Source organism: Prionailurus bengalensis, chromosome A2 (genome assembly GCF_016509475.1).
Source record: "Prionailurus bengalensis isolate Pbe53 chromosome A2, Fcat_Pben_1.1_paternal_pri, whole genome shotgun sequence".
Lineage (NCBI taxonomy): Eukaryota > Metazoa > Chordata > Mammalia > Carnivora > Felidae > Prionailurus > Prionailurus bengalensis.
This window is the reverse complement of record NC_057348.1, coordinates 146,005,331-146,023,100: the sequence shown is the minus strand read 5'-3', so window position 1 is coordinate 146,023,100 and position 17,770 is coordinate 146,005,331. Positions and strand designations below refer to the sequence as shown.

General features: G+C 44.1%; 1 protein-coding gene across 3 annotated transcripts in view; it reads left to right on the top strand.

The window, feature by feature from the left end:
- Positions 1 to 2,638: 2,638 nt before the first annotated feature.
- The window catches only part of CEP41 (centrosomal protein 41), a 48,934-nt gene continuing 33,802 nt past the window's right edge, over positions 2,639 to 17,770 (top strand). The window contains exons 1-3 of one of the 3 annotated variants that reach the window (XM_043590463.1): positions 2,639 to 2,886; positions 3,844 to 3,926; positions 16,924 to 16,987. In XM_043590463.1, coding sequence (XP_043446398.1) covers positions 3,885 to 3,926; positions 16,924 to 16,987 — 106 coding nt within the window. In that variant the 5' untranslated portion in view covers positions 2,639 to 2,886; positions 3,844 to 3,884. Of the gene's footprint in view, positions 2,887 to 3,058; positions 3,338 to 3,843; positions 3,927 to 16,923; positions 16,988 to 17,770 lie in introns of those variants that run through there. The other 2 variants (XM_043590464.1, XM_043590462.1) reach the window with 2 other exon arrangements.

Here is a 17,770-nt window from a genome sequence, read left to right as displayed (position 1 = left end):
GAAACATTAGCCAGCACTGGGCATTATTGTTTACAAAAGAGAGAAAACAAACACTTTTGTCCATTTGTTACTTGAAAAATGACGTCTAGCTGCACAGTTTTGTATTTCTTTCATTATCAGTTGGATATTTCTTCATATATTTATTAACTGCTTTTCTTCTATGAATTCTCTTGTTTTGACATTTACCTATTTTTCATATTAGCAGTAAGCACCTTGTTTAATTATGATGCAGTTTTGCTCTGTGTCCAAAAGGCATCCTAAAAGGAAACTGATGGTGTTAAACGCTTTTTGATTTATAGTTGTAAGCTTTCTAAGGATTCCACTGAGACAAAATGAGAAGTTCCTCCACGGCGGAGCCTCTCATGGTATGGCCCATGGACTCTGCACCAGAATCAAGGAGTAGGAGTGGGGAAGCATGTATTAAATGACAAAATCCTAGGGGCGCCTGGGAGGCTTGCTTGGTTAAGCGTCCAACTTCAGCTCAGGTCATGATCTTGCAGTTCACGAACTTGAGCCCTGCGCTGGGCTCTGTGCTGCCAGAACGGAGCCTGCGGCCTGCTTCAGACTCTGTCTCCCTCTCTCTGCTCCTCCCCGGCTTGCATTTTCTCACCTCTCTTTAAAAAATGAAGAACATCTGGGGCGCCTGGGTGCCGCAGTCGGTTAAGCGTCCGACTTCAGCCAGGTCACGATCTCGCGGTCCGGGAGTTCGAGCCCCGCGTCGGGCTCTGGGCTGATGGCTCAGAGCCTGGAGCCTGTTTCTGATTCTGTGTCTCCCTCTCTCTCTGCCCCTCCCCCGTTCATGCTCTGTCTCTCTCTGTCCCAAAAATAAATAAACGTTGAAAAAAAAAAAAATGAAGAACATTAAAAAAAATTCTTTTTTAGCTACAAAATCCTAAACCCTCACCCTAAACACCGGCATCTCTGATGGCTGGACCCAAGACCCCACCTTCTACACTCTCTCTGCAGGCTGAATAAGGCAGCCCCAATTGGACAACCAAAATGAGTCCCGAGGCAAATAAACCTGATATTCCCATACCCTCTGGGAAAAAAAGGAAGATGACCAGAAAAGTGAGCCCAAACACCGAAGAACGGAAGGGGGGCTTCCAACTCCAAAAAGGCTGTTCTGTTCTTTTGATTTACTGACCTCCACTGCTCTTTGACTTGATTAATGCATTATCACTCATCTGTTCAGCCCCCGAGTTGGAAAAATTATAGCCACCCTTGATGCCTTCCCATCCTTTGCGCTCACTACTTCCCATATATATAATAGCCGTTCGTTTGACCCACAAAGGCCTTTAAAACTCTTTTCCTGTCTTTCTTACCACCTTTTAGTTTCGTCCCTTATCATCACTCTCTTCTCTTTCTTCTCTTTATCCCACCCATAATCCCCATCATCACCTCACCCCCACAGGGCACTGGCAAACATTCATTCTAAGTAGCAACGCGTCCAGGAGCCTCTGCATACTAAGATATCCTCCCCACTGTCCCCTTCCCATTTTTTTTTTTTTTTGGCAGCCTCTAAACTCTTCCTTATTCTAGTGGAGAAGTGAGAAACTGGGGATTTTAGAGGGGTTAAAAGACTGGAGAACACTAGGGAAGTTCAGACACACTCAGTAGGCAGGAATGGGCAAGAGACAGCTGTGGCCAGCTTAAGATCCTGGAGGTCAAGCAGCCATAAGTGACTACACGATTTAAGGTGCGGCCTTAAGGGTGCAACGCTCAAGTGTCTGAGAGGCCAAGGGCACGGTGGCCGAATGGGTCATCTGCACAGACCCTGAAGGAGCTCAGCTGCATGCTATTATGCACAAGCAGGGACAGCCGGTGAACATGAGCAGTTCAGAGTAACCTTTCTCCATTCCTGGAAAAACAACTTCCAGCAAAGGACAAAGGGTTACTGTGTTGTTCTCCCATGTAAAAGTAAATAGTAATTTTGATGGATTTGGTGGGACATTTTGGAGCCAAAGTCAAACTGTGTGTGTGATTGTTTTGTAAAGGTGGCTGGGACTTAATTTTCAGATCTGGAATGAGAACAGGTGGCAGCTGATGGCAGGAGTCACAATGGTTTCCATGACAACGGGATTGGTTCTTAGTCATCCTCCCATCCTCCACACAACCTACTGGAGCTTTTCTCATAAGGTGCTTATTAAATATTTGTTAAGCGAATGATGAATCACAGAATGGTGTGTGCGCTTTGCAATTAAAGCTGCCATTCTCTAGCTAGCTGAAGCGCTTTTAAGGCAACAATAATTACTGTATTGACGCATGATATTTCGCATGATTTGCATATTAACCTAACCTGAAAATAAGAAACTACAGGTTCTCCAATTCCTGAGGCACAGCCCTGTCTCATATCTTTTCCCTATTGTAGAAGAAGCCCAGATGCTTGCTTAAGATGGCCTTAGGAGGGGAGAGTGGCCGTGCCATGTATGCGCTTGCACATTAGCTCGTTTCCCCCCAAAGCCCCCTTAACCAATTCCTGCTCTGGGGCCCCTCCCCTCCCCCCCCCTCCCCCGGGCTCCGCATAGCCGCTCACGCGCAGGCGCCAGCCTGCCCCTCCCCCCACGCCCCTCTTCCCGCTCTCAGGCAGCAGCCTGCCGGGCCTTGCCCAGAGCACAAAAGGCCTCCGCAGCCGGCGTCCCCCCGTTGCCCCTGGCAACCATTGAGCGGCGTCTCGCTTCCCCCTTGACCCTGGAAAGAGAGAGTAAACAGAGCCTCCATTGGCTAGCCGGGGCAGGGAAGCCAATCGGAGTAGAGGTTGTAAGGAGGCGGCCGAGAGAGGTGGTCGGGGGTAGGAAGTTAGGGTTAGAGGCTACCGGCGAGGCTAGAATCCCGGCGTGGTCGGTTGGAGCCGATATGTCTGTCCGGAGGCACATTGGGAATCCCGAGGTGAGGGTCAGGTCTCGATCGGAGAGCCGGAGGGGGCGGGCGCACCGGAAAAGGCTCCACGTGGGCCGGGAAGAGCAGCTAGCGACTTCCGTCGGCCGGAAGGCGGGAGGCGGCCGCCGTGAGGAGGGGTCTGGAGAGCGGAGGGAGGCGGGGCGGGCCTGGGGGATTGCGAGCCAAGTCCGGCGTCAGGTGGTGAGAGACCACCCTCCCGAACGTTCGCTGTACCCCGCCATTTGTCGCCCAGAGAAGCGAAGTGCCCGAAGACACAGCCCCTTCCCTCAAAGGGCTTACAGTCTAGGTGTGGCAGTTCCACAATATAACGAACATGCAGATGAACGCCCTGGACCCTAAAAGGAGCAAAGTCAAAAGGAGCCATCGTTTCTGATTCTGGGGATACAGGATGAGCAGGAACAAGCAGATCAAGCCATGTGTACAGGAAGCAAACTGTGACGTTAGTGTACCCTCTTCCCGATGGGACCTTTTACTTTCTTGTCTGTTTCACCCCTGGTGCCCTGCTGCATTTGTGCGCATTTAATTTCAACAAATGTTTATGGGACTCGTACACTGCCGTAGGTGCTAGAAATACAGAGAGTAAGACAAGGCATTTGCCCTTTAGTAAGTGCAGCCTAGCGAGGGAGACTTGTACACAGAATTTGAGTACGGTGTGGTTTGGGAACAAGTTAAAAGAGCGCAGAGGAAAGATTGGACTCAAGGAAGTGAGAGAAGGTCCTGGAGGTGGTATGAAATGGCAAGGTGATGAGCCAGGTGAGGGAGCGTCCCAGATAGAATGGCAAAAGCAAAGATGAGGTGTGAAACGGGGGGGAGCGGACAGTTCCCTGTAGAGAAGCAGGAGTAAATTCTGGAAGGGCCCCCCCTGTGCCTCGTTAAAGTCCTTGGCCTTTATACGGAACAGGAGTCGCGATTCATTTCATTGCGCGGTGGATATCTGTGAGCTAGGTTGAGAAAGGTGTGAGGCTGAGTTTGGGCTCTGCCGGAGAATGCCAGGATCGAATATAATCTCTACCACGGAGGCGAGGGAGGGAGGTGTGGAGACTGGCAGTTTGCCACATCCTTATCTTGCTTGCTGGTCTGAATTTGAGAAACCTTTGAGAAGTTGTAAGTAACTGGGTGATGTGGTCAGATTTGCATTTTAGGCCGATGGCTATAGCTGCTTTGTGGAGAAAGGATTTGAGGACGCCAGGACTGGAGATAGGCAGATTAGGTAGGTGGTATTTATGATACAGTAAGGCCATCGAACTAGGGACAGAAATGAAAAATATTTAGGGAATTAAGTCGTTAAGACTTCATGCTTAGCTTTGAGAAATGAGAGTGGAATGGATGACTTAGTTTCCCAGCCGGGGCTACCCATCGGTGCTGACACCCTTGATGAGATTAGAGGAGTGTAGGGGAGAGAAGCACGGATGCTCTGTGTGGTCATACATTTGTGTCCTGGAGGAAGATGTCCAATTTCCTTGTTTTAGTGGAGCACAATTTCCAGTAGTTTCTTGAAAAAGAGTGCATGCGGAATAAATATATTTTTTTTTAATTTTTTTTTTCAACGTTTATTTATTTTTGGGACAGAGAGAGACAGAGCTTGAACGGGGGAGGGGCAGAGAGAGAGGGAGACACCGAATCGGAAACAGGCTCCAGGCTCTGAGCCATCAGCCCAGAGCCCGACGCGGGGCTCGAACTCACGGACCTCGAGATCGTGACCTGGCTGAAGTCGGACGCTTCACCGACTGCGCCACCCAGGCGCCCCAATATTTTTTATTTCTGTCCAAAATGTTACGCATGTCTGAAAATGTTGTTATTCTGCCTTCACATGTACCTGCCTGCAAGTTTGGTTGAGTATAGAATTCTTGGTGGGAGACCATCAGCGTTTTGAAAACATTCCATTGTGGTCTTCTAGCATCCAGTGTTGGCTGTGGAGAAGTCCAAAGCCACGTGTTCCTTTGTAGGTGACTTGATTTTTTTCCTTTCTGGAAGCTTGTAGAATCTTCTCTGTGTTTCCAGTGTTGTGTCTCACAAAGATATGCCTTGCTGTGGGTCTGTTTTCACTCATTGTGGTGGGAACCAGAAATTCATGTCTATTCTGTAAAATTTTGTTGAATCATTTTGTTGTTGACTTCTCCTTCCCACTTTGTCCATTCTCTCTTGCTTGAATTCATTATTCTCATGTTGCTTCTGTAAGACTGATTCTCTAATTTGCTCAAGTTTTATTTCCTGTTTTCCACATCTTGGTCTTTTTCCTCTTTTGGAGATTGTTTATTTAACTTTATCTTGTAATCCTTCTGTTTAATTTCTACCATCATGTTTTTAATTCTTAAGAGCTCTGTTTTGGACCCTGATGTGTCCTTATAAAAGACTTTATTGTGGGGTGCCTGGGTGGCTCAGTTGGTTTAGCATCCGACTCTTGATTTTGGCTCAGGTCACGATCTCACGGTTTGTGGGTTCAAGCCCCGTGTTGGACTCTTCGCTGTCAGTGCAGAGCCTGCTTTAGATCCTCTGTCTCCCTATCTCTCTGTCCCTCCCCTGCTCCCTGGTCGTTCATGCATGTGCCGTGTGCTCTCTCTCTCTCACTCTCAAAAATAAACACTAGGGGCGCCTGGGTGGTGCAGTCGGTTAAGCGTCCGACTTCAGCCAGGTCACGATCTCGCGGTCCGGGAGTTCGAGCCCCGCGTCGGGCTCTGGGCTGATGGCTCAGAGCCTGGAGCCTGTTTCCGATTCGGTGTCTCCCTCTCTCTCTGCCCCTCCCCCGTTCATGCTCTGTCTCTCTCTGTCCCAAAAGTAAATAAACGTTGAAAAAAAAATTTTTTTTTAAATAAAATAAAATAAACACTAAAAAAAAAAAATTAATAAAATCTGAAAAAAAAAACCTTTTTATTTTGAAATAACTATAGGTTCACAGGAAGTTGCAAAAACAGTACAGTCCCATGTACTTTTACCCACTTTGCCCCACTGATTATATTTTATGTAAGTATAGTATACTATCAAAGCCATACAATTGACGGTTATATAATACATGTATAGTTCTAGGCTAGGCTGTTTCTTCACTTGTGTAGATTTAATCCAGATTTGCACAGGTTTATATTTGTAATCAAAATACAGAACTATTCTATCACCACAGGTATCTCCCTCGTTCTATCCCTTCCTGGTCCCATCCACTTTCCTCCTCCTCATCCTAACCGCTGGCAATCACCAATGTGTTCTCCATTTCTGTAATTTTGTTATTTGAGAATGTTACATAAGTGGGATCACACGCTATGTGACCTTTTGAGATTGGCTTTTTTTCACTCAGACTAATGTCCTTGAGACACATCCAAGTTGTGGCTTACGGCAATAGTTTGTTCCTTTTTGTTGCTGGTTAGGATTCTGGGGCATGGATGTATAACGGTTTGTTTACCCATTCACTTATTATAGGATATTTTGCTTGTTTTCCGTTTGAGGCTATTATAAATAAAGAGACGACCTTTTGGGTACAGCTGTTTGTATGGATGTTCATTTTCATTTCTCCGGGATAGAGGCCTGGGAGTGTAGTTGCTGGGTCGTATGTGAGCATATATGAGTTTTTTAGAAACTATTTTCCAGAGTGACTGTACCATTTTACATTCTCCTCACCAGTGTATGAGAGATTCAGTTTTTGCACATTCTTGGCAACATCTGGTATTGTCGATATTTTTTATTTTAGTGGTTTTAATGGGTGCACTGTGACATCTCATAGTGGTCTCAATTTGCATTTCCCCAATGGATACTGAGGCTGAACATCTTACATTTTTCTCACGTGCTTATTTCCCATTTATATATCTTCTTCAACAAAATATCTGTTTTTGTCTTTTGCCTGATTTCTAATTGGATTTTTTTTTTTTACTGTTGTTTTGTTTGTGTGTTTGTTTTTTAAGTTACTGTGTAAATGTTGATTATTGCCAAAGCAGTAATCATTATGGTTACATTTTCTTTCTTACCACTTTTTGTTTTTCCTGGAGTTTCTATCTGCCTTTATTTTATTCTGTACTATTTATAAGGTTTTGTAAATATGTAGAAAAATTTTCCTACATCGCTATTTATAATTTTTTTCCAGTTATCTTTGCCAAAACTCTTGCTCTGCATTTGTGTCTGTGTGTGTGAGCACACACTTGTGTGTGTAAAGAGAGAGAATTTTATTTTGTGGTTTTGTTTTACCCAGATGTTATAACGTTTGATATATGGCTTTTTGACTTGCTTTTTGCGCTTAACAATAAGTCTTGGGGATCTTTCCATGTCAGACAAATACAGCCCAACTTAATTATTTTCTTTTAACGCTTACATGAGTACTTGGTATGGTTGTAGAGCTAAAGTTTTTAAAATTTTTTTAAGTTGTCAAGTTTTCATTTTTTAGTAACAGCATTACGAGATCTAATTCACCTATTTAAAGTATACAATTCAGTGGTTTTAATATATTCACAGAGTTGTGCAATCATCATTGATCAGAACATTTTCATTTCACCAAAAAGAAATCCTGTAACCTTTAACTATCACTCCCCAATTTTCCCATTGTCTTCCCCATCCAGTCTTGACAATCACTAATCTTCTCCGTGTAGATCTGCCTATTGTCTACATTTCATATAAATGGAGTCATGCAAAATGCCTTTTGTGACTGGTTTCTTTCACTTAGCATAATGTTTTAAAGGTTCATCCATGTTATATCACGTATTAGTACTTCATTCCTTTTTATTACTGGATAATAGTCTTTGCGTAGACATACTTCTTTTATTCTTTTTGATAGACACTTGGGTTGTTTTTACTTTTGGAGCTATTACGAATGATGTTACTATGAATATTCATGTACAAGTTTTTGTGTGGATATATGTTTTCATTTCTCTAATGATAGTTTTTTGAACTACTTTTTTCCCTGCATAGTGTATTTCCTCCCTATTGCAATTTTTCTTTTTGGTTTGTTGGAGATGTTTGTACTAGTCAACTCAGGCCACCATAACAAAATGTCATAGACTGGGTTGCTTAAACAACAGCAATTTATTTCTGGCAGTTTTGGAGTGCTGGGAAGTTCAGGATCAAGGTGCTGGCCAGTTTAGTTTCTGGTGAGAGGTCTCTGCTGCCTTGTAGATGACTGCCTTCTCACTGTGTTCACTAGATTTCTTTCTGTGTGCCCTGTGCAGAGGGGAGAGAGCTTTGTTTATAAGGACACTTTTGGTGTCTTTGTTTATAAGGACACTAATCCTATTACACTTGTGCCCCACCCTTATGACCTCATTTAACCTTAATTACCTCCAAAAGGCCCCGTCTCCAAATACAGTTACATTGGGGATTAGGGCTTCAATATAACCCCCAAACATAAATTAATAATTTAGAATTAAAAGAAACCTGCGAACATTGTGATGAATTTGGGGGTGTGGGGTGGGGGGAGACACGATTCACTTCATAGCAATGTTCTCAGGCTTCTTTAATTTAATACATAATTTAATAAATAATCCTAAGTTATTAATTTATGTTTTGAGAAGGAAACTTAAACAGGTGATTTGAATCTGTATATTTGAGAGGGACTTGCTGATGCTGAGCCTAACTACAGGAAGATCTCACTGGGCCATGATTTGGGGGAACTATCCTCCCAAATCTGTAGGTTCAGCCCTTTCCTCTTAGGCTGGTGATTTTGCTCAGAGAATTCCTCCAGTCTCCTGAAAATAAAAGCCTAACTGAATTCCTGGAGGAATTAGAGCTAGGAGCTAAATTTCAACATTAGTATGCATCATTCACTTAATGCCCCTATTTTCAGTAATGATATCTCTGCCTTTCTCTGTCTGGATACCTCCCAGTCCAGAAACTCTTTTCAGGGAATAAATCTATAGAGATCTGCCATGGTGGAGGAGGGGAGGTCACTCAGGGGCACACAGGGGACAGGGATTTGGAGATCCAGTCGTTTTTCAATCAGCCTTCAAATAATTTTCCTTATTTCAGCCCCTTCTTTTACTCCCCACTTCTGGAGGTGCCTGGAGCTGTCACTTCCTGAGCCTTTTAAGAATTGTTCTTGGCCTTCCCTTTGATTTTCTTGAATCAGTCAAGTCATTTTCCTTTGTCGATCTGCTTTCTAGACTTCAAAAATCTATTGCTGTACCTTCTCCCACTCTCTCTGGTTTTCTGAGCTTCATGTCCTTAAAATAGAAGACAAAATTGAGGTTTTGGAAGGAAGTGAAATTAAAGGCCTGTGTTCAATATGCTATCTTCATCCAGTAGCTCGTGATCTGTAATTATTTTATTTGTAATCTGTAATTATTTATTTGTTTATTTCTGGCATACTTACAAGAGCATAAACTTGTATGCATTGTCGCACTGCCTGGCATGCAAATAAACATTTGTTGAATGAGTACATGACTATATGGCTGAGCTGGGAGGAGAAGTCAGGCTACAGTTCCCTGTTTGGATATCAGAAGCATACAAATGGAATTCAACCTAAGTGTTTGGCCCACAGAGAAGCTATAGATCGAGAAGATGGAATCCTGGCGAACATGGTGCTTAAATGGCTGACAGAAATGATCTGCGTGTCATCGGAGAATCAGGGGAGAGAGGTATCACTGAAGCCAAGGGAGTGGAAACTGAAGAAGGTAGGGCTGTATAGCAGTGTCACATGGTACAGAAAGGTCAAGTGAGTTAAAGAATGAAAAGGAGCCATTTTTCAGCAATTAGGGGATCTCTGATGTTGGCCAGCTGCCATAGGAACCATAGGAGAATAGTGGGGACGGTAGCCATGTTGCAATGCAATAGATAGAGGAGTAAAGTGCAGATACCCAGTGTAGGGTTCCCCCCCCCCCGCCCCACCCAAGTTGCTTAGCTAGAAAGGAAGCGGGGAGGGGAGGGTGTTCCAATTATATATCGGAATATATGTTCCGATTATAGATTGATTCCTCATGAATCACCCCATGTTTAGTGGCTTCAAATAATAGTCATTTTATTATGATCTCTTATGGTCCTGGAGGCTGACCAGGCGCGACTAGGCACTTCTCATTTGGGATCTCTTGTGGTTTTTCAGGCAGACAGAAGCTAGAGCTAGAGCTAACTTGAAGGCTTCTTCAAGGCCATTGATACAGTCTGTTGGCTAGGCCCTCAGTTGGGGCTGTCAGCCATACTACCTACACATGGCCTTTTCCGTGTGGCTTGGCCTTTCTCACAACATGGTAGCTGGATTCCAAGAACAAATGTCCCAGGACAGGTAGGTGGAAGCTGTATTGCCTTTTAGGATCTAGCCTCAGAAGTCATAAGGCAGCACTTCCATCACACTCACTAGCCCATCCAGATTCCAGTGGGGCTGGGGGTGGAGACTTTGGCCCCACCCCACCATGGGAGGAGTCTCAACATCACAGTGTAAGTGAGATGGGAAATTTCTGTTGCAAACATCTTGAGAAATACAATCAGCCATAGGTAGTAGCTGCTGGCAAAGTAGGGGCTGCTACATGTGCATACAGGGTCAAGGTTAGTGTTTGAGATCAGTAGAATTGGGCCAGATCAAAACTCCCATTTAAAAAAAAAAGCTCTTTAAAAGACCTATGTTAAGTGTGAGATTGCCTTAAATGAGGCTCTTTTCAAGATTGAATTCATTTCCTTCATTTGATGGACCTCCTGTCTATACAAAGGAGATAAATAGGGAAATTCTGAACAAAATGTATAATGGTATTTTTAAAAATCCTTTAAAGGCAAATCTTATTACATATGTTGCCATTGAAATACAACCAACCTTGTGAGTTCCATTTTGAGAGAGGTGGGAAGTCAGAAAAGCTCATTCGTGTTTGAATGATTTGAGATTCGGACAATGCCACTCGTTTTCTAGTGATTTTCCTTCAGAAAAATCCCACTGTTGATTCTCATACTTCTCCCTTCCTCTCCAACATCCATGGATTCGTAAATTGTGTGTTAGTAATCTGCGAAAATACTCTTGCAATTATGTGGCTCACAGCTCAGTATTTTTGGTACCTTCCATTGTCTTCAGGGCCTACTCCAGGCCCTTCGTCTACATTCAGGGTTCTCTACTTGGAGCCTGCTGCCTATCCATGTCCCACCGTACAGCACAGGATTTCATATACCCCTGGTTCTTAACCCTTTTTAGGTCACAAATCTCTTTGCAAATTTGGGGAAAACAAGGACCCCCTTCCCCATAAACATGCACACACACAAAATTTTGCGTAGTTTCACAGGACTCGTGGACTATCAAAAATCCATCAGAGGATCTGATTTTCAGAACCCTGGAATGAGTGTGGAAGAGTGGAGGCTCTGGAGCCAGACGACCCAGTTTCGATCCAGGTTCCATCCTTCTCACCTGTTGAGTAACCTCGAGAGGTCACTCTACTTTGTGCCCGTTTTCCTACTATGTATGATGAAGATAATGCTGGTATCTACTTCACAGGCTGTTGTGAGGATTAAATGAGATAATGTAGGTGAAATGCTTAGTCGAGTGCCTGACAACATGGTTAGTGTTCAATAAATGTTAGCATCGGCTGCCTTCATTACGGTTGTTGTACCTTCTTTCGCAAATCGAAAACATGCTGTTCTTTACACTTGCCTTTAAAGTGGCTTTGCTATTAGAATTGCCTCCACTCAGAATGCTTTTCCCACCTGTTTCCTCTCTCATCGTATCCATAGAAGTTCAACCCTTGAGACACAGCTCCAGTGCCATTTCTCCCACAGAGTCTCCCACATCCCCCAGCCGTGTGTGAGTGCTCCCTTTGCCTCAGACTCCCAGGGCCGTCGCGTGGTGCTGACACGCATGCTGTGTGTTGCTCAGGTGTGAGAACCATCTCCATCCATTAGGCAGTCCTGACTGCTCTTGCTGGTGTGAGGTCTCACAGCAGGTGCAGAGATCTGGAAGGTAGAGCCATGTCCCAAGTGCCGGAAGCAAGGAGTAATCACGATTAGTACAAAGAGCCGTGACAGTCCAGGTAGGGAATAGATGTCCATCTGACTGGGGCCTTCAGAGGAGTCTTCTTGGAAGACGTGTCTGTGCTGGGTCTTGAAAGCAGAGTGGAAGTGAAGTGGCTGGGGAGGCATGGCCACACGGGGAGGACATTATCTTTGGACCTTTCTAGAGATGTAAGCCCTCAAAGAGTCTTTCACATTTTTGATTGCTCTCCAAGAGCCCCTGATCATATCACAACCATGAACTTTCTTAGCTTCCTCCCTCCTCCCGAGGAACTTCATTGTGATCGCCTGTCTGGTATCTTTATCTTGAATGCATAGCCAGTATCCAGAGCTGAGCCTTCTGCCTGGGCTCCGGGCCTCATCCTCTCCCACTCCCTCATTTCCATACCTTCTTGCTCCATTTCCAACTTCTATTATCTAGCCTCTAAACATCCTCAAATCTCTCCTTTCTTCCAAAACAAAACAAATCAACAAGAAAAACTTATTCCTTAGCAACTCTCAAGGGGGAAAAAAAAGGCCATCTGGCTGCTATCCTGTGTTTTCCTCCCTCCCCATCTCATACAACCTGCTGTTTTGCTTCTGCTTCTGTCAATTTACTGTAACCTCTTCCACCAGGGCCGTCAACAACGTTCTGGTTTGTTCAATCCAAATGTACTTTGTTATTCTCTTACTTGGCCTTCATTCTTGCTCACTTGTTCATGTTTGACCTCTTGTTCTTGGACTTGACAGCATTGATCACTGTTGACCACTCCCTTCTTCCTGAAACTCTTCTTTAATTTTCATGACCCACTTTCTTCTGGCCTCTCGTGAGTCTCAAACATGGTGCTTTTCTCTACCAGACCTTAAGTGCTGGGCTATTTCATCTTAAACGGTCCCTGATGGTGATTTTGTCCATTCCTATGGCTTCCCCTGCTGCCTTTATGCTGACAATCACCAAACCTTCCTGCTGCAACCCCAGACCTCCGGATCTCCAGACCCAAATAGCCAGCTCACCATTTCCGTCTTGGATGGCCCACAGATACGTCACACTGAACATGCCTCAACATGAAAAACCTCCTGTTTTTCAATGTATGCTTCCTCCTTAATTCCCTTTTTTGGAGAATGGTAACACTGTCCTCACCCTGTTATACCAGTCAGTTTTCAATCTTACTGATTTTACATCTTGAAGCTGTCTCCTCTTCCTCATCTCTTCTGCCACTTTCTTAGCATCATAGATCTTCTTAGCACACCTACCTCTTAATTGATCTTTGTGCCTCCAGCCTTGACTATGATCCTATTAGCTCTCCAGAATGCTGCCAGAATGAGCTTTCTAAAATGGAAATATAATCCCATCACGTCTTCTTACTTTCTTCAGTAACTCCCCAATCGTCTACACTAAGGTTTCTCAACTTTAACCCTATTGACATTTTGGGCCAGCTAATTCTTTGCTGTGGGGGACTGTCATTGTAGGGTGTTTCGCAGCATCTCTGGCTTCTACTCACTGGGTACCAGTAGCAGCCCCACCACAGCCACCACCCACCTAAAAGGTGTTCAGACATTGTTGTCCCCGGGAGCAAGGGGGCAGCAAAATTGCCCATTTAAGGATAGTCATCTACAGGGAAAAAAATCCAGGTTCCTTAGCATGGGTGGATACAAGGCCCTTTATGAACGCCACCCCCCCACCCCCATCTGCTTCTTCAGTCTCATCTGACCCCATGTTGCCCCCTATGCTCCAGGTCTACCAGTTGCCAGAAACCCTGCCTTCCACCTACCACTCCTTTAGCTTGACTCATTTTCTTAGCCCTCAGATTTCAGCCTGGAAGTCATGGCTCAGGACACAGTTCTTGACTCTTTTAGTCACTGGTCTTTGTTCACTTGTCTTTCTTCCCAGCACCACTGAGAGCTGGAGGGCTCTGTGTGCTTAGCATGGCCGCTCGCTCCTAGTAGACACCCAGTAAATGTCTGCTGAAGGGTTGGTGCTCAATAAGGCTTTGTTGAATGAATGAATGAACGAATAGTCCATCTTGAAAGAACTTTTCTCAGCTCTTTCACTTTCCACCATTCCATCCTGTTTATGTCATTGAAAAAAAAAAAAAAAGCCAGTTGGTCAGTAGGTCAAGAAACAGTCACCCCCAAAACAAGAATTTTAAGGAAAAAAGGATGAAGGTTCCATAAAATCTGTGATGGTCTCCTTAGAGTTTTACGTTGTGGTTGGCACTCGAAAGCCAGGAACGAGAAGTTGGACCAAATTGGGAAAATGGAAAAGAGACACTACATTTTTCTACTGCAGCATATGGATTTCTCATTAGTCTATGTAAGGGAAAACCGGGGGCGGGAGGGGCCCAGCGACTGCAGCTGTCCACACTCCTCCCCATCCCCCCCATCATTCTGCTGCCACCACCCCTGGTCCCCAGAGACACCCTCACTTCTTAGCTATGTTGGCTTAGGTATGGACAAATCCCCTTGGTTCAGCAGAGACTAGCCTGGAGTTTTTCAAAAGACACTTTGCTAGGAAACTAGCAGAAAACAAAACAAAACAAAAGTAAAAACAGGAAATAGCATATAGAAATTATAAAAATACCGAGTACAGAGAAAAATGAAAAAAAAAAAATCCCTTAGCCTAAGATAACTGAATTCTGCTATTAGCTTTTCTTGACTCAATTTACCAGACACATGTTTTCCCTGATTTTTTGGGTTTTTTTGTGGGTTTTTTTTTTTTTTTTTGATGTTTCGTTTTGTTTTGCTATGATATTGTCTTCTTTTGGGATATCTTGCCCTAAAGTTCCCCCTTTTAGTCTTTAAATATTTCCCTTCTCTCGCTTAAGAATCTTCTCCATCTTCATCTAGGAATTCCGGAGTTGGAATTGGTGTTAGAGTCAGTTTGTCTTAAAGACAGTAGATTACTGGTCAGATGGAAACGGGGGCTCTCCAGGCTTTCTCTAAGGATGAAAAGGCTTAGGGGTTCCACACACACATCTGAGGCCCAATGCTAAGCATTCAGGACAAAGGTTTTACTTCCCTAGAGTGAAATGAAAACCAGAGACAATGTCATGAGTTTTTTTTAATAACAATAAAAGACCATTCTTGGCAAAATTAGAAGTTGATAATTCTCTATGGGTGCCCCCAGTTCTTAGAAATTCTTCCTAGTCTCTGAAATTCAAAACTCTGGCCAACAGGACATGCCGTAGTTAACTGTGTTTTCAAGAGCATATGATAGGGGTTTTAAATTTTAGTTCTCCACCTGATTTTTTTTCCTTTGGTCGGTAAAGCGCACAACTCCTAATCTTGGGATCGTGAGTTCAAGCCCCACACTGGGTGTAGAGATTACTTAAAAAAAAAATAAATACATAAAGATAATCTCAAGAAATAATAATAAAGTTTGGTGTTCCCTTCCAAGGAACCAGGTAGTTACTGTAATATACTTTGCATTCTAGATATTCATTTGTTGACTGCATCTCAATAAATGTGCCTACCACGTACTAGGTCCTGGGTGTGCACAGATATGAGTACGTCTTTGTCCCTGCCTCCAAGGGCATATAGAGAAGGGTGGGGTGTGAACAATGGTACAGGGTACTCTGGGAGCCTGGGAGAGGAAATGCCCAATTCCACCTTGGACACCTTACAGAGGAAGTAAGGTTTTGTCCGAGGACAAGTCGAGGAAAGGCATTCTAGGCAGACATTTGCTAAGCCTGAGGATCTGAGGGAGTGCAGCAAATTAAGGGAGCACTCGGGCAACACTAACATGGGGTCATGTGTGAGAGTGGCAGAAGACGAAGCCAGAAAAGTATTAACCAGTTTTAATTTCGTATTCCACAGCTACCTGTGACTGAACATACGATTTTCATACTTGTAGACCAGAAAAAAGCCTGAGCGAGAAAGCTAGATCTTTTTTTTTTTTAATGTTTATTTATTTATTTTGAGAGAGAGCGAGCAAGCGAGCAGGGGAGGTGCAGAGAGAGGGAGAGGGAGAGAATCCCAAGCAGGCTCCATGCTGTCAGCACAGAGCCTGATGTGGGGCCCGAACCCACAATCTGTAAGATCATGACCTGAGCGAAACCAAGAGTCAGATGCTTTACCTACTGAGCCACCCAGGCGTCCCAAGAAATCTAGATCTTGAAATGTCAATTCACTAGCCTTCCCTCACTTGGATGGCTTTCGCAAATGCCAGTGAAACTTAATATGGGTAGAGGTCTTGCGCTTGGATTTAGAGGTCCCTCCCAGAGTACAGGACAAGGGAGACCTGACCTAGGCATTCTCTGATGACCACAAACTTACCCTGGGCCCATGATGAGCCTTAGTGGCCCCGAGAGCAGATGCCATCGCAATGCCACCTGTGGAGTGTCAGACTCCAGGCAAGCAGCAGGGGAGGACTGCCAAACAGGGTCCCCGCCTAGTAGCATCTGGGCGCCGGGCCCAGGTCTGGGTCCAAAAGCTACTTTTTAGGGGAGATGTGGAGAAAATCTAAAGGGTGTCCAGAGGAGATGGCCTCATCATACCAAGAGTAAAACTAAAAAAGAAGGACCAGAGAGCTGCCTTTAGTTATTTGAACAGATTTCTTGAGGCGGGGGTGGAGGGTGTCTCGTTCAGGGTTGTGACAGTGGACTGGATGGATGGAACTAAAGGGAGACTAGTTTGGGCTCAATGTCAGAAATAATTTTTACGAGGTTTTTTTTTTTTTCTTCCTAATTATATAGTGCCATGAGATTATTTTGACAAAAAATGAAAATATTTTGACGGAAACAAGATAACCATTCTCACCTATGGAAATGCTGTGGCGAAGAGTCCTAGATTGAATGGACAGTTGGACCTCTAGGGCTCTTTCCTTCTTTAAATTTGATAAAATTTGGGGTGCCTGGGTGGCTCAGTCGGTTAAGCATCCGACTCTTGGTTCGGCTTAGATCACAATCTCACAGTTCATGAGTTCGAGCCCCACATTGGGCTCTGGGCTGACGGTGCGGACTCTACTTGGGATTCTCTCTCTCTCTCTCTCTCTCTCTCTCTCTCTCTCTCTCAAAATAAATAAATAAATGTTTAAAAAATCATTAAATTTGATGAAATTTTATCACCTGTTCTGTTTTTTAAGTATCTGACTCTTTCCCACCTTTGTCACCCTTATTTTTACATTAACCTGATTATTTTGTGAATTTTCTTATTTTTTAGTATCTAACCAAAAGAATACCACAAAACCCAAGGTATCAGCATATCAAGTCAAGACTGGATACTGGTGAGTAAATACTAGAAAATTAAAACTTTTTTAAAAAATCCGGTAATTATTGATAAGAAGCAGGCTGTTACGCCCGCTATCAGTCAAAGCACAAAGTTTCTCATTGTCTTGCCCCATGGCCTTCTGGGCTCAGAATTTTTCTTTAAAACCTTTCCCCCCCCCCCCCGCCAGATCATCAGTAAAAATTTCCACTTACAGACCTTAGCTTGTGATAAATTGAGAAACTGATAAAAAACATTGCTCGATAAGTTAACAAGGCTGAAGCTAAACACCAGGGGGTCGGCCTCTGCTTTGGAACAACTTAAGTATATTTCTTCAAGCTAGGAGTGGTAGATAATATTTGTGAGCATGTGTTCAATTCAGTAGTCGCTGAGCGCCAACTACACGCAAAGTTATGGACCGTGGGACATAAGATGAGTGCGACTTGTGACTTTTGCAATCAGAGAGCTTAGATTCAAGTGCAGGCAGACAGACCTGAGTGAGTCACTAAACTACCGGGCAAAATTCAATTAGTGCTTCAGGTAAAATGAAATGAAGAGTCGCGTCGCTGCTTATTTCGATGCTCGTAACGTTTTTCAGTGGCACGATGCAGACCACTGCTTAGGTCCCTAGTGGATTTGCAGTCTTGTGAGATTTTGGTTTCTTAATTGTTTCGTTTTCCAATCCTTTAACGTCTACTATGGACAATCCGTTCTAGTGAGATGGTTTTGCTGGTGGATTGGGGCCCCACATGGCTTGGGCAGTGCTGAATTTGCCATCAGTAACCTGAGGACAACTGAGGAA